General features: G+C 43.6%; 1 protein-coding gene across 1 annotated transcript; it reads right to left on the bottom strand.

Moving 5' to 3' along the window:
• Positions 1-11607: 11607 nt before the first annotated feature.
• LOC138667849 (olfactory receptor 6B1-like) lies at positions 11608-12552 on the bottom strand. Its single transcript, XM_069755935.1, has one exon. It carries the CDS (start codon positions 12550-12552, stop codon positions 11608-11610), a length of 945 nt encoding a protein of 314 aa, XP_069612036.1.
• Positions 12553-16592: the final 4040 nt, after the last annotated feature.

Here is a 16592-nt window from a genome sequence, read left to right as displayed (position 1 = left end):
ACGGCTTCTACATCGCAAACACGTCATGAAATTATCGCTCCAGCGTCGTGCATTGCGAAGTGTGACCGCAGTCTACGACGCTGGAGCGATAATGGTGCGATGCTGGAGCGTCACGGATCATGCCGTCGTAGCGACCAAAGTGCCACTGTGAGACGGTACTCTAAGAGCACAGTGGCCTCCATAATCTTTAAATTGAATTAGTCTGGGACCACCAGAAGTCTTCCTAGACCTGGCTGTTCAGCCAAACTGAGCAATCATGGGAAAAGAGCCTTGGTGGGAGAGGTAAAGAAGAACCCCAAGATCACTGTGGCTGAGCTCCAGAGATGCAGTAGGGAGATGGGAGAAAGTTCCATAAAGTCAACTATCACTGCAGCCTCCACCAGTCAGGCCTTTACAGCAGAGTGACCCGACGGAAACCTCTCCTCGGTGCAAGACATATGAAAGCCCACATAGAGTTTGCTAAAACTACATGAAGGACTCCCAGACTATCTACTATATAATTGTCTAAGGGTCACTTCCGTCTGTCTGTCTGTCCCAGATATTCATTGGTCGCGGCCTCTGTCTGTCATGGAATCCAAGACGCTGATTGGTCTCGCCAGCTGCCTGTCATGGCTGCCGCGACCAATCAGCGACGGCCACAGTCCGATTAGTCCCTCCCTACTCCCCTGCAGTCAGTGCCCGGCACCTGCTCCATACTTCCCGCAGTCACTGCTCACACAGGGTTAATGCCAGCGGTAATGGACCGCGTTATGCCGTGGGTAACTCATTCCGTTACCGCCGCTTTTAACCCTGTGTGACCAAGTTTTTACTATTGATGCTGCCTAATTGTTGTGAATTCTGTGGCTGAGTTCACTTCTGTGGTCACAAGTGGTATTGCAGTCTCTGGGCTTCCTCCCTCAGGTGTTTTGGTGAGCTCGTTGGCTGCCTTGCTATTTAGCTCCACCTGAGTCTGTCTTCCTTGCTCCTTGTCAATGTTCCAGTGTTGGATCTGAGCTACTGCATCTTTCCTTGGGCCTGCTGCTCTGCTAGATAAGTGCTTCTAGTTTGTTTTCTGTTTTTTCTGTCCAGCTTGCTATTAACTTTTGCTGGAAGCTCTGAGAAGCAAAGGGGCGCACCGCCGTGCTGTTAGTTCGGCACGGTGGGTCTTTTTGCCCCTTTGCGTGGTTTTCGTTTTAGGGTTTTTGGTAGACTGCATAGTTCTCTTTGCTATCCTCGCTCTGTCTAGAATATCGGGCCTCACTTTGCTGAATCTATTTCATTCCTACGTTTGTCTTTTCATCTTGCTAACAGTCATTATATGTGGGGGGCTGCCTATTCCTTTGGGGTATTTCTCTGAGGTAAGTCAGGCTTGTATTTCTATCTTCAGGCTAGTCAGCTCCTCAGGCAGTGCCGAGTTGCATAGGTAGTGATAGGCGCAATCCACTGCTGCTTATAGTTGTGTGAGGATAGATCAGGTACTGCAGTCTACAGAGATTCCACGTCTCAGAGCTCGTCCTATTGTTTTTGGTTATTGCCAGATCTCTGTATGTGCGCTGATTACTGCACGCTGTGTTGCCTGATTGCCAGCCATAACAGTACAAGGAGCCACACCAATGATTCCCAATAGAGGGAAAAAAGAAATCCTGACATCATTTTATTTTCTTAGCTCTGTCTTCAGTCTTTTTTTTCCCCTAGACATTAGAGTGCTTCAGGACACAGCTGTGGACATGGATATTCAGGCTCTTTGCTCCTCAATGGATAATCTCGTTGTAAATGTACAAAAGATTCAAGATACTATTGATCAGAAATCGATGCTAGAACCAAGAATTCCGATTCCTGATTTGTTTTTTGGTGACAGAACTAAGTTCCTGAGCTTCAGAAATAATTGTAAGCTATTTTTGGCCTTGAAACCTCATTCTTCTGGTAATCCTATTCAACAGGTTTTGATTATTATTTCTTTTTTGCGCGGCGACCCACAGGACTGGGCGTTTTCTCTTGCACCAGGAGATTCTGCATTGAGTAATGTTGATGCATTTTTCCAGGCGCTGGGATTGCTTTACGATGAGCCTAATTCAGTGGATCAGGCTGAGAAAAATCTGCTGGCTTTATGCCAGGGTCAGGATGATGTAGAAGTATATTGTCAGAAATTTAGGAAGTGGTCAGTACTCACTCTGTGGAATGAATCTGCTCTAGCGGCTTTGTTCAGAAAGGGTCTCTCTGAAGCTCTTAAGGATGTAATGGTGGGATTTCCTATGCCTGCTGGTTTGAATGAGTCTATGTCCTTGGCCATTCAGATCGGTCGTCGCTTGCGCGAGCGTAAATCTGTGCACCATCTGGCGGTATTGTCTGAGAGTAAACCTGAGCCTATGCAGTGCGACAGGACTATGACTAAAGTAGAACGGCAAGAACACAGACGTCTGAACAGACTGTGTTTCTATTGTGGTGATTCTACTCATGCTATTTCTAATTGTCCTAAACGCACTAGGCGGTTCGATAGCTCTGCCGTTATTGGTACTGTACAGTCCAAATTCCTTTTGTCCATTACCTTAATGTGCTCTTTGTCATCGTATTCTGTCATGGCGTTTGTGGATTCAGGCGCTGCCCTGAATCTGATGGATTTGGATTATGCTAAACGTTGTGGATTTTTCTTGGAGCCTTTGCGGTGTCCTATTCCGTTGAGAGGAATTGATGCTACACCTTTGGCCAAGAATAAGCCTCAGTACTGGGCACAGCTGACCATGTGCATGGCTCTTGCACATCAGGAAGTTATTCGCTTTCTGGTACTGCATAATTTGCATGATGTGGTCGTGTTGGGGTTGCCATGGCTACAAACCCATAATCCAGTATTGGATTGGAACTCTATGTCGGTAACCAGCTGGGGTTGTCAGGGAGTACATGGTGATGTTCCATTTTTGTCTATTTCGTCATCCATTCCTTCTGACATCCCAGAGTTCTTGTCGGACTTTCAGGATGTATTTGAAGAGTCCAAGTCTGATGCCCTACCTCCGCATAGGAATTGTGATTGTGCTATCGATTTGATTCCTGGTAGTAAATTCCCTAAGGGTCGTTTATTTAATTTGTCCGTACCTGAACACACCGCTATGCGCAGTTATGTGAAGGAGTCCCTGGAGAAGGGACATATTCGCCCATCGTCGTCACCATTGGGAGCAGGGTTCTTTTTTGTAGCCAAGAAGGATGGTTCGCTAAGACCGTGTATTGATTACCGCCTTCTTAATAAGATCACTGTTAAGTTTCAGTATCCCTTGCCATTGATTTCTGACTTGTTTGCTCGGATTAAGGGGGCTAGTTGGTTTACTAAGATTGATCTTCGTGGTGCGTATAATCTGGTGAGAATCAGGCAGGGAGATGAATGGAAAACGGCATTTAATACGCCCGAGGGTCATTTTGAGTATCTGGTGATGCCGTTCGGACTTGCCAATGCTCCATCTGTTTTTCAGTCTTTTATGCATGACATTTTCCGTGAGTATCTGGATAAATTCTTGATTGTTTACTTGGATGACATTTTGATCTTCTCAGATGATTGGGAGTCTCATGTGAAGCAAGTCAGAATGGTTTTCCAGGTACTGCGTGCTAATTCCTTGTTCGTGAAGGGATCAAAGTGTCTCTTCGGTGTGCAGAAAGTTTCATTTTTGGGGTTCATCTTTTCCCCTTCTACTATCGAGATGGATCCGGTTAAGGTTCAGGCCATCCAGGATTGGACTCAGCCGACATCTCTAAAGAGTCTGCAGAAATTCCTGGGCTTTGCTAATTTTTATCGTCGCTTCATCTGTAATTTTTCTAGCATTGCCAGACCATTGACCGATTTGACCAAGAAGGGTGCTGATTTGGTTAATTGGTCTTCTGCTGCCGTGGAAGCTTTTCAGGAGTTGAAGCGTCGTTTTTGCTGTGCCCCTGTGTTGTGTCAACCTGATGTTTCTCTTCCGTTCCAGGTCGAGGTTGATGCTTCTGAGATTGGTGCAGGGGCGGTTTTGTCACAGAGAGGTTCTGGTTGCTCAGTGTTCAAACCATGTGCTTTCTTTTCCAGGAAATTTTCTGCTGCTGAGCGTAATTATGATGTGGGCAACCGAGAGTTGCTGGCCATGAAGTGGGCATTCGAGGAGTGGCGTCATTGGCTTGAGGGTGCTAAGCATCGCGTGGTGGTTTTGACTGATCATAAGAACCTTACTTATCTTGAGTCTGCCAAGCGCTTGAATCCTAGACAGGCCCGTTGGTTGTTATTTTTTGCTCGTTTTGATTTTGTGATTTCATACCTTCCGGGCTCTAAAAATGTGAAGGCGGATGCTCTGTCTAGGAGTTTTGTGCCCGACTCTCCGGGGTTATCTGAGCCGGCGAGTATCCTCAAGGAGGGAGTCATTGTGTCTGCCATCTCCCCTGATTTGCGGAGAGTGTTGCAGAAATTTCAGGCTAATAAACCTGATCGTTGTCCGGCCGAGAAACTGTTCGTCCCTGATAGGTGGACTAGTAAAGTTATCTCTGAACTTCATTGTTCGGTGCTGGCCGGTCATCCAGGAATCTTTGGTACCAGGGAGTTGGTTGCTAGATCCTTCTGGTGGCCATCTCTGTCACGGGATGTGCGTGCTTTTGTGCAGTCCTGTGGAATTTGTGCTAGGGCTAAGCCCTGCTGTTCACGTGCCAGTGGGTTGCTTTTGCCCTTGCCGGTCCCGAAGAGGCCTTGGACACATATTTCGATGGATTTCATTTCTGACCTTCCCGTTTCTCAAAAAATGTCGGTCATTTGGGTGGTCTGTGATCGCTTTTCTAAAATGGTCCATCTGGTGCCCTTGGTTAAATTGCCTTCCTCCTCTGATTTGGTGCCTTTGTTCTTCCAGCATGTGGTTCGTTTACATGGCATTCCTGAGAATATTGTTTCTGACAGAGGTTCCCAGTTTGTCTCGAGGTTCTGGCGAGCCTTTTGTGGTAGGATGGGCATTGACCTATCTTTCTCCTCGGCCTTCCATCCTCAGACTAATGGCCAGACCGAACGAACCAATCAGACCTTGGAAACATATCTGAGATGTTTTGTTTCCGCTGACCAGGATGATTGGGTGTCATTTTTGCCGTTGGCTGAGTTCGCCCTTAATAATCGGGCCAGCTCGGCTACCTTGGTCTCTCCATTTTTCTGCAATTCTGGGTTCCATCCTCGTTTCTCTTCAGGACAGGTTGAGTCTTCGGACTGTCCTGGTGTGGATTCTGTGGTGGACAGGTTGCAGCAGATCTGGACTCAGGTAGTGGACAATTTGACCTTGTCCCAGGAGAAGGCACAGCTTTTCGCTAATCGCAGACGCCGTGTGGGACCCCGACTTCGTGTTGGGGATCTGGTTTGGTTATCTTCTCGTCATATTCCTATGAAGGTTTCCTCTCCTAAATTTAAACCTCGTTTTATTGGTCCGTATAGGATTTCTGAGATTCTCAATCCGGTGTCTTTTCGTCTGACCCTCCCAGACTCCTTTTCCATACATAATGTATTCCATAGGTCGTTGTTGAGGAGATACGTGGCACCTATGGTTCCATCTGTGGAGCCTCCTGCCCCTGTTTTGGTGGAGGGGGAATTGGAGTATATTGTGGAGAAGATTTTGGATTCTCGTGTCTCTAGACGGAAACTCCAGTATCTGGTCAAATGGAAGGGTTATGCTCAGGAAGATAATTCCTGGGTTTTTGCCTCTGATGTCCATGCCCCAGATCTTGTTCGTGCCTTTCATGTGGCTCATCCTGGTCGGCCTGGGGGTTCTGGTGAGGGTTCGGTGACCCCTCCTCAAGGGGGGGGTACTGTTGTGAATTCAGTGGCTGAGTTCACTTCTGTGGTCACAAGTGGTATTGCAGTCTCTGGGCTTCCTCCCTCAGGTGTTTTGGTGAGCTCGTTGGCTGCCTTGCTATTTAGCTCCACCTGAGTCTGTCTTCCTTGCTCCTTGTCAATGTTCCAGTGTTGGATCTGAGCTACTGCATCTTTCCTTGGGCCTGCTGCTCTGCTAGATAAGTGCTTCTAGTTTGTTTTCTGTTTTTTCTGTCCAGCTTGCTATTAACTTTTGCTGGAAGCTCTGAGAAGCAAAGGGGTGCACCGCCGTGCTGTTAGTTCGGCACGGTGGGTCTTTTTGCCCCTTTGCGTGGTTTTCGTTTTAGGGTTTTTGGTAGACTGCATAGTTCTCTTTGCTATCCTCGCTCTGTCTAGAATATCGGGCCTCACTTTGCTGAATCTATTTCATTCCTACGTTTGTCTTTTCATCTTGCTAACAGTCATTATATGTGGGGGGCTGCCTATTCCTTTGGGGTATTTCTCTGAGGTAAGTCAGGCTTGTATTTCTATCTTCAGGCTAGTCAGCTCCTCAGGCAGTGCCGAGTTGCATAGGTAGTGATAGGCGCAATCCACTGCTGCTTATAGTTGTGTGAGGATAGATCAGGTACTGCAGTCTACAGAGATTCCACGTCTCAGAGCTCGTCCTATTGTTTTTGGTTATTGCCAGATCTCTGTATGTGCGCTGATTACTGCACGCTGTGTTGCCTGATTGCCAGCCATAACACCTAATGCCTTTCCCGCTCCTCGCGATGCTCCGGTAACCGCTCCATGCAAGCGGCAGGTTCCGGTGGCAAGGATGGTATGCGACAAGGACCTGCCATGGCGTCACGGTCATGTGACCGCGACATCATCATGGGTCCTGCGCTACCAACCCTGGGACCGGAAGCTGCAGAGTGCACCGCACACAGGCGCCATGACTACAAGGGCTCCCTCGGAAGGTGAGTATGTTTATTTTTTATTTATTAACCTGTGACATAAGTGGCTGGGCAATATACTACGTAGCTGGGCAATATACTACATGACTGGCCAATATACTACGTGGCTGGGCAATATACTACGTGGCTCTGTGCTGTATACTACGTCACTGGGCAATATACTACGTGGCTGGGCAATATACTACGTAGCTGGGCAATATACTACGTGACTGGCCAATATACTATGTGACTGGGCAATATACTACGTGGCTGGGCAATATACTACGTGGCTGGGCAATATACTACGTGGCTGGGCAATATACTACGTGGCTGGGCAATATACTACGTGGGCTGTGCAATATACTACGTGGACATGCATATTCTAGAATAACCGATGCGCTAGAATCGGGCCACCATCTAGTGAGAAATAAGATTCTCTGGTCTGATGAGACGAAGATAGAACTTTTTGGTGATAATTCTAAGCTGTATGTGTGGAGAAAACCAGGCACTGCTCATCACCTGCCCAATACAATCCCAACAGTGAAACATGGTGGTGGCAGCATCATGCTATGGGGTTTTTCTGCTACAGGGACAGGATGATTGGTTGTCATTGAAGGAAACATGAATGCGGCCAAGTACAGAGATATCCTAGATGAAAACCTCTTCCAAAGTGCTCTGGACCTCAGACTTGACCAAAGGTTCACCTTCCAACAAGACATTGACCCTAAGCAAACAGCTAAAATAACAAAGGAGTGGCTTCAGAACAACTTTGTGACCATTCTTGACCGACCCAGCCAGAGCCCTGACCTAAACCAAATTGAGCATCTCTGGAGAGACCTGAAAATGGCGTCCACCAACGTTCACCATCCAACCTGACCTAACTGGAGAGGATCTGCAAGGAAGAATGGCCGAGGATCCCCAAATCCAGGGGTGAAAAACTTGTTGCATCATTCCTCAGATGACTCGTGGCTGTACTAGCTCAAAAGGTGCTTCTACTCAATACTGAGCAAAGGGGCTGAATACTTTGAATTTCTGTTTCTTTCAGTCAAGATGGGTCGTGGTTCATGGGTCAAGATTGAAGATGGGTCATGGTTGGGTCTTCCATGATCACAATAACACGAAACACACAGCCAGGGCAACCAAGATGTGGCTCTGTAAGAAGCATTTGAAGGTCCTGGAGTGGCCTAGCCAGTCTGCAGACCTTACCCCAATAGAAAATCTTTGGAAGGAGATGAAATTCAAAGTTGAAAGATCTGGAGAAGATCTGTATGGAGGAGAGGGCCAAAATCTCTGCTGCAGTGTGTGCAAACTTGGCTAACAACTACAGGAAACGTCTGACCTCTGTAATTGCAAACAAAGGCTTCTGTACCAAATATTCAGTTCTGTTTTCTATTGTATTAAATTCTTATTTAATGCATTAAAATGCAAATTAATTAGGTAAAAATTATACAATGGGATTTTCTGTCTTATTTGTAGATACTGTCTCTCACAGGTGAAGTGTACCTACAATAAAAATTACATAGCTCTCCACTCTTTGTAGGTGGGAAAACTTGCAAAATCATCCGTGTTTCAAATACTTATTCTCCCCACTGTATGTGTAGAATGACAGGATCCAACGTACAATGGTTCTTCATCCTGTACCTGATCTAGTAACAAAAATTGTTTTATATTTTTACAGACTGAACATTCCTCATATGATGACATTTTATTGTTATATTATGTTCGAAGAAAACCACCACCTGTTAGAGCCCACAATAGGGATAGTTTTTCCTCCCTTTTTTTTTTTTTTAAACTTTACAAAGATAAAAGGAGAAACATCTCATACGGACACATGGGAGCAAGTACAGAAAACAATAAAAAAAAGGTACAGTGTCATTATATAATTAACTTCTCTCCAAACAAAGCTTCTTTTTCATAAAACGCCTTCACAGTTTCCACCTGATTTGCGATTTCTATTTGTATATTTGTTAATAATCGGAATTTTATTAAAGATATTCAGGCTTTTATTACAATACCAATTTTTCACAAAGAGTCGTTTAATACAATGTATACAACAGGACACTATGTTCATGAGCTATTTACGGTAATATGTGAATATACCGATGTGGTGCTAAATATTGCCGTGTCTCTGTCCTGTATAATCTTATTAGGAATAGGACAAAGTTTGACTCGTTTACATTTTTTTAATGATGGCTGACGTCAGTTTTCCTATCCCATTTACCCTTTAATACATTCAAAATATAATTTATTTTTTTTACACATCTTTATTTTTTATTGTTTTGGTGACACTTTGAATCCTCTTATATCTGTGAGCTCCTTACACAGATTTTTCTATGAGTTAAGGGGGTTGTCCACTACTACAATGCTGCTAATTTATATTAAAGGACAATTCATCAGTATCAGATCGGTGGGGATCCAACAATCGGCAGCCGCACCGATCAGATTTATTAGTGACCTAATGTAAATAATGTATGGAGCTGAAACAGCACAACTCAGTACACCATGTAGTGGTCTCCTATCCATCTCAGAGGGTCCCGGGTTGTAGTATTTTAGAATGGCCACCACACTGTGATGTTTTGGATCCGTAAGCTATTTACCCTTGACCACTGATGGACCTGATAAAAGCTCATTGGTGGGAGTGCCAGTTGTCAGACCCCAATCAGCCCAATATTAATGCCTCTAGTTTATAATATTAATTCCTCTAGTGTTAGGGTCGTGACCGACCCATTTTAGGTTTTAAATGCATACAAATTCTACATATATTTGTTTATTGCATCAAGACTTTTTGACTTTTTCAGGAACTTATTGTTAAACAAAATACAATAAAAATAAAACTATTTTACTAAATTGTAAAATGCTCTTATTGAAATTATAACATTTGTGTTGTTGGGGTCAATTTCGACCCAGGTCTAATATAAGAGTAAAAAAACAATAATAAGTCTCAAAACTGAACTCATAAACACAATATAAACTAACAGCCCACAGCCAGCTCTACCTCCAACAACTTGAGTTAGGGACATGTCCAGGCATGTATGGCCAAATCAGAGTTGGTACTTTGCAGAGTATAGTTTATATTATTCTCTTGAGGTTCATTTGACAATATTTTTATATTGAAAATGAAGGGTATGCTCTCAAATGAAAGGCCCAGAACAAAAATATTAAAATCAATCCTTCCATGGATGAGAAACCCTAACAAGGTAACTAAGTGGTAAGAAACAAATTGGATCATAAATAACTGTTTTTAGGGTATCCTAGGGGTGATTTAAGACACGGGTCAAAACCGACCAGTTAACATAAGAAAGAGTAACAGAAAGCTAACACTAGAGGAAGGATATCCTGGGGATAGATCGGCAATATAGTTGGAAAAACCTCTCTAAGTTCAACTTCCTAAAAACGGCTGTGAACCGTCAAGTTCTGAAAGATCTCATAATTTATGATGTGTTCTAACCAAAGTGTCCCCCAGTCTGAATTGTCTATAAGTTGATGCGATTTCACCAGTGCACAATTGTTGAGCTTTTAGTTTTTAAAGCAAGGCTCTAAGAAAATCTTAATCCTACCAGTTCATGATATTTGTCAGGCACCCAGATTTCACGTGACAAGACAAACAAGTAAATGTCACCCTAACCCTTATTTCTCTGTAGACCATTTGGTAAAAAAAAAAACCTTTATCACTGTTATGAGATTTTATCTGCCTCCATTACATGTAATTTTTCTATAGCCGAATTCTAAAGCCAATTTTTCAGTACCGTCAAAGTATTAGTTGAGGATCCTGGAAAACACACTGTATATTACAGGTATTATTATTATTATTATTTATTGTTATAGCGCCATTTATTCCATGGCGCTTTACATGTGAGGAGGGGTATACATAATAAAAACAAGTACAATAATCTTAAACAATACAAGTCATAACTGGTACAGGAGGAATGAGGACCCTGCCCGCGAAGGCTCACAATCTACAAGGGATGGGTGAGAATACAGTAGGTGAGGGTAGAGATGGTCATGCAGCGGTTTGGTCGATCGGTGGTTACTGCAGGTTGTAGGCTTGTCTGAAGAGGTGGGTCTTCAGGTTCTTTTTGAAGGTTTCGATGGTAGGCGAGAGTCTGATGTGTTGTGGTAGAGGGTTCCAGAGTAGGGGTGATACGCGAGAGAAATCTTGTATACGATTGTGGGAAGAGGAGATAAGAGGGGAGTAGAGCAGGAGATCTTGTGAGGATCGGAGGTTGCGGGTAGGTAAGTACCGGGAGACGAGGTCACAGATGTATGGAGGAGACAGGTTGTGGATGGCTTTGTACGTCATGGTTAGGGTTTTGTAGTGGAGTCTCTGGGCAATGGGGAGCCAGTGAAGGGATTGACAGAGGGGAGAGGCCGGGGAATAGCGGGGGACAGGTGGATTAGTCGGGCAGCAGAGTTTAGAATAGATTGGAGGGGTGTGAGAGTGTTAGAGGGGAGGCCACAGAGCAGGAGGTTGCAGTAGTCAAGGCGAGAGATGATGAGGGCATGGACTAGGGTTTTTGCAGATTCATGGTGGAGGAATGAACGGATTCGTGAAATATTTTTGAGTTGAAAGCGGCAGGAAGTGGAAAGGGCTTGGATATGTGGTTTGAAGGAGAGATCAGCGTCAAGGATTACCCCGAGGCAGCGAGCTTGTGGGACTGGGGAGAGTGGGCAGCCATTTACTGTAATGGATAGGTTCATTGGGGTGGTCGTGTGAGATGGGGGAAAGGTGATGAATTCTGTTTTGTCCATGTTAAGTTTCAGAAATCTAATCATTAAAAATGATCTTAGCTGTTGAAAATTATTATTTTTTCCCCCTTTTTGTTTGGGATAATTAATATGATGGGGCTGTCCATATCAATATGTTACTGTTCCCCGTCTTCTACGACCAAGTGTTTTTCCTATTCATACGATTACTCGCCTTTGAACTGCTTTTCTCAGGGCATTCTTCACCTCTTTGTTCCTCAGACAATATATCATGGGGTTCATCACTGGGGTCACCACGCAGTAGAAGATTGACACCACCTTGTCGAGAGTGAATCTGACGTGAGAGTTCGGACGAATGTACATAAAGATTATCGTACCATTAAAGATTAATACGACGGTGAGGTGGGACGCACAGGTGTTGAAAGCTTTATTCTGCCCCTCTACGGATGGGATCTTAAGAACAGACAAAATGATGAAGGTGTAAGAGATTAGAATAAGAAAGAAACAGCTGAGAGTCAAACTCCAGGAGATGACAGAGAAGGTGAACTCCCCGCTGGATGTGTCTTCACATGACAGCTTCAAAAGAGGAGAATAGTCGCAAAAGAAATGGTCGATCTCATTCGGGAAGCAGAATGTGAGAGTGGAGATCCACAGCGCAGGGCAAGCAGCGGTTATGAAGCCCACAATCCATGGTCCACAGGCTAGCCTTACAGCCATCCTTTTAGACATCAACGTAGAGTAGTGCAGTGGCCGACAGATGGCCACATACCGGTCATAGCCCATGACTACAAGAAAGCAGTTCTCAGCTGCCCCAAAGGCGAAGAAAAAGTAAAATTGGACAAGACAAGCTGATGCGGAAATTGCTTTATTTCTCGTCAGTAGGGCATCAAGCATGTTCGGTACAGTCACCGTGGTATACAGGACTTCCACCAAGGAAAAATTGGCCAAGAAAAGATACATTGGCTTGTGAAGATGTTCTTCCAGAAGGACAAGAGTAACGATAAGAAAGTGAGCTGCCAGTGTTAACATGTACATACTGAAGAAAAGGGAGAAGAGTAAAAGCTCCATACTGCGCATGGACTGGAAGCCCACAATAATAAAGATAGTGGTCATGGTTTGAGTTACGTTGTTTGTCGATGTCATATTTCCTAATACAAAGGAATGACAATTGGATCATTCTAAAACCTCATCCAAAATATACATTTCACCTGTTCATTTTTTGTTATAAGCAGATGTCCAGTTTAAACTCTGATATTACAGATCCCCCTCCGAGGAGTCTTGTTGGAAGCCCCCATTAACTGCATTTAGTCCCCACTACGACAATTGTATTAACTGGTTGCACATGTTGATGATCTATCAATAATTCTGTAAGTCTGTGTTGGTTCCTCACTACAGTCAATGCATCAAGACTCCAGACATGATGGAGGCGCTGGTGTTGTGTGGCCTGTCCTTGGGACATTTTAGGATAGAGATCTCCAAATTTTTTATCAGTAAAAAGGCTGATGCATTAATTTAATAGAATTTAAGCAAGGTTGTCCAGTCTAAGACAAATAGTCTGCACTCTTTGTGCCGGCAGACTGCTGAATTGTGACATTGTGTGATGTGCAGACCATCACGATGCCGATGCAGCCCCCATATGGGTGGGCAGTCACGGGTCTACATTTATAGAATTTGCAAACTTGCAGACACATGCTAACATAACTCTCCTGTGCTAAAAAATGAACGCCCAACATACCAGGAATTTAGAGAGGGGAATCGTGAATTGCACACTGTCACGACTCAGCAGTCTGCAGTTGCTCTTCCTTGCAGCAACTCGACATCTGTCAGATTGCGGAGGCATCTCCTGTGAATAGCGCCCTCTTCAGGTCACCACAGATTGTCACTTTGATTTAGGTCTGGCTGGGCTCCTCCAAAAGCTTGATAGTCTTCTGGAGAAGCTGGTCTTTTGGTGATTTGGAGGTCCGCTTAGGGTATTTGTCATGCTAAAAGGTGAAATTCCTCTCTATCTCCAGCTTTTTAACAGAGGCATGAAGGTTTTGTTTCAAAATTGACTGATATTTGGAACTCATCATAATTTCCTCCACCTTAACTAAAGCCTCATTTCCAGCTACTAAAAAACAGCCCCAAAGCATAATGCTGCCTCCACCATGCTTCACTGGGTTCTTTTGGTGATGAACAGTGTTGGCTTTGCTACAAACAGACTTTATATAATTATGGCCAAATAGTACTGTACATATAGAGATACAGTACAGACCAAAAGTTTTGACACACCTCATTTAAAGATTTTTCTGTATTATCATGACTATAATAATTGTAAGTTCACGCTGCAGGCATCAAAACTATGAATGAACACATGTAGAATTATATACTTAACAAAAAAGTGTGAAACAACTGAAAATATGTCTTATATTCTAGGTTCTTCAAAGTAGCCACCTTTTGCTTTAATGACTGCTTTGCACACTCTTGGCATTCTCTTGATGAGCTTCAAGAGGTAGTCACCGGAAACTGTTTTCACTTCACAGGTGTGCCCTGTCAGGTTTAATAAGTGGGATTTCTTGCCTTATAATTGGGGTTGGGACCATCAGTTGTGTTAAGCAGAAGTCTGGTGGATACACAGCTGATAGTCCTACTGAATAGACTGTTAGAATTTGTATTATGGCAAGAATAAAGCAGCTAAGTAAAGAAAACGAGTGGCCATCATTACTTTAAGAAATGAAAGTCAGTGAGTCCGAAAAATTGGGAAAACTTTGTAAGTGTCCCCAAGTGCAGTGGCAAAAACCATCAAGCGCTACAAAGAAACTAGCTCACGAGGACCGCCCCAGGAAAGGAAGACCAAGAGTCACCTCTGCTCCTGAGTATAAGTTTATCCGAGTCACCAGCCTCAGAAATCGCAGGTTAACAGCAGCTCAGATTAGAGACCAGGTAAACCCCACACAGAGTTCTAGCAGCAGACACATCTCTACAGCAACTGTTAAGAGAAGACTTTGTGCAGCAGGCCTTCATGGTAAAATAGCTGCTAGGAAACCCCTAATAAGGACAGGCAACAAGCAGAAGACTTGTTTGGGCTAAAGAACACAAGGAATGGACATTAGACCAGTGGAAATCTGTGCCTTGGTCTGATGAGTCCAAATTTGAGATCTTTGGTTCCAACCACCGTGTCTTTGTGCGACGCAGAAAAGGTGAACGGATGGACTCTACATGCCTGGTTTGTTCCCACCGTGAAGCTTGGAGGAGGAGGTGTGAAGGTGTGGGGGGGCTTTGCGGGTGACACTGTTGGGGATTTATTCAAAATTGAAGGCATACTGAACCAGCATGGCTACCACAGCATCTTGCAGCGGCATGCTATTCCATCCGATTTGCATTTAGTTGGACCATCATTTATTTTTCAACAGGACAATGATCCCAAACACACCTCCAGGCTGTGTAAGGGCTATTTGACCAAGAAGGAGAGTGATGGGGTGCTACGCCAGATGACCCGGCCTCCACAGCCACCAGACCTGAACCCAATCGAGATGGTTTAGGGTGAGTTGGACCGCAGAGTGAAGGCAAAAGGGCCAACAAGTGCTAAGCATCTCTGGGAACTCCTTCAAGATTGTTGGAAGACCATTTCCGGTGACTACCTCTTGAAGCTCATCAAGAGAATGCCAAGAGTGTGCAAAGCAGTCATCGAAGCAAAATGTGGCTACTTTGAAGAACCTAGAATATAAGACATATTTTCAGTTGTTTCACACTTTTTTGTTAAGTATATAATTCCACATGTATTCATAGTTTTGATGCCTTCAGTGTGAATTTACAATTTTCATAGTCATGAAAATACAGAAAAATCTTTAAATGAGATGGTGTGTCCAAACTTTTGGTCTGTACTGTACATTATAAACAAATATATAGAATGAAAAGTTTTGCAACTAAATACAACCATTTTGTGATCTACGAATGTCGTCAGTAAACAGAAACAAATTTGATAGATCTAGAGGGTTTGAACAATTGCATCTAGTCTATAAAATTAACCTTCGTGTGTATTCTTAATTACTTGGGGGGGGGGATCAATGTATGAGGATTAGGAAAGACAACATGGTGGTTTAGAAACAAAAGATAACGGAAAAATGTCAGTAGCTAAATCAAAATCTCTTATCAATATATGAAAATACTAACAAGCAAATGGCAACTATAACACCATCATATCATGTCCAGTTGAGATGCTCCAATGACTAGTCGGCTGTATACTCTTATACAAAATGATGGCATTGACTGGAATATAAAAATCAGAAATTATTATATAAAATGCCCAGTAAAATAAAATGCAGAACTGGAGGAAAATTGGGATCCAGACGTGTCGAATCTGATACACAGAGATTTATAGCATTAAACTGGCATATCTCTGAGGAGCATTAGCCACCATAGTGCAACCTGTGTGTCCTCTGCGAAACAATTATTACAATAACATCTCTTCCCTGGAGGCACTAAAGAGGCCTTAGAGAATTTCACTGTATAGTGACATGCTTAACCTACGAGTGATCGCCTAATCCTATAAACTGTCAGACATATTATTGGGAGGTGTCCATCCATGATGTTTGATCTCGATGCAGAAAAGGCCCATGACAGTCATGGACATGTCTATATGCCACCCCGATCAGGCATAACTTTAGCCCTAATCTGCTCACATACGTCCAACACATTAACTAAATGTGCCAAAACAGTCTGGATAATTAATGGCAAAAGTACAAACCCAATAAATCTCTTCCAAGGCAGAAGAGATGGTCAATATGGCAGATTTTGATGCTCCCATTCCCTAAATAAATACTCCCGGACATCTTGGAAAAATTAAAGTAACCCTCTCCAGGCTACGATATACACTGAGAAAAGTGCAATCTTAATGCTGAAGACACCATGCCACCTCACCTGTGCACTATCTCTCGCAAAAAAATATGCAAATATTGACTATCTATATAGTGCTATCTACAAGTGCTTTTTACTAAATTAGAATATCATCAAAAAGTTAATTTATTTCAGTTCTTCAATAACAAAAAGTGAAACTCATTATATAGAGACATTACACACAGAGTGATCTATTTCAAGTGTTTATTTCTGTTAATGTTGATGATTATGGCTTACAGCCAATGAAAACCCATACTTGGTCGGGGCTCCTTTTGCATCAATTACTGCATCAATGCGGCGTGGCATGG

The sequence above is a fragment of the Ranitomeya imitator genome, chromosome 2 (genome assembly GCF_032444005.1).
Source record: "Ranitomeya imitator isolate aRanImi1 chromosome 2, aRanImi1.pri, whole genome shotgun sequence".
NCBI lineage: Eukaryota > Metazoa > Chordata > Amphibia > Anura > Dendrobatidae > Ranitomeya > Ranitomeya imitator.
The sequence above is the reverse complement of the archived record's forward strand: the minus strand, read 5'-3'. Positions and strand labels throughout refer to the sequence as shown.

Coding starts and splice junctions, on each gene's coding strand:
- LOC138667849 (XM_069755935.1), bottom strand. CDS start 12,552: ATGACATCGACAAACAACGTAACTCAAACCATGACCACTATCTTTATT.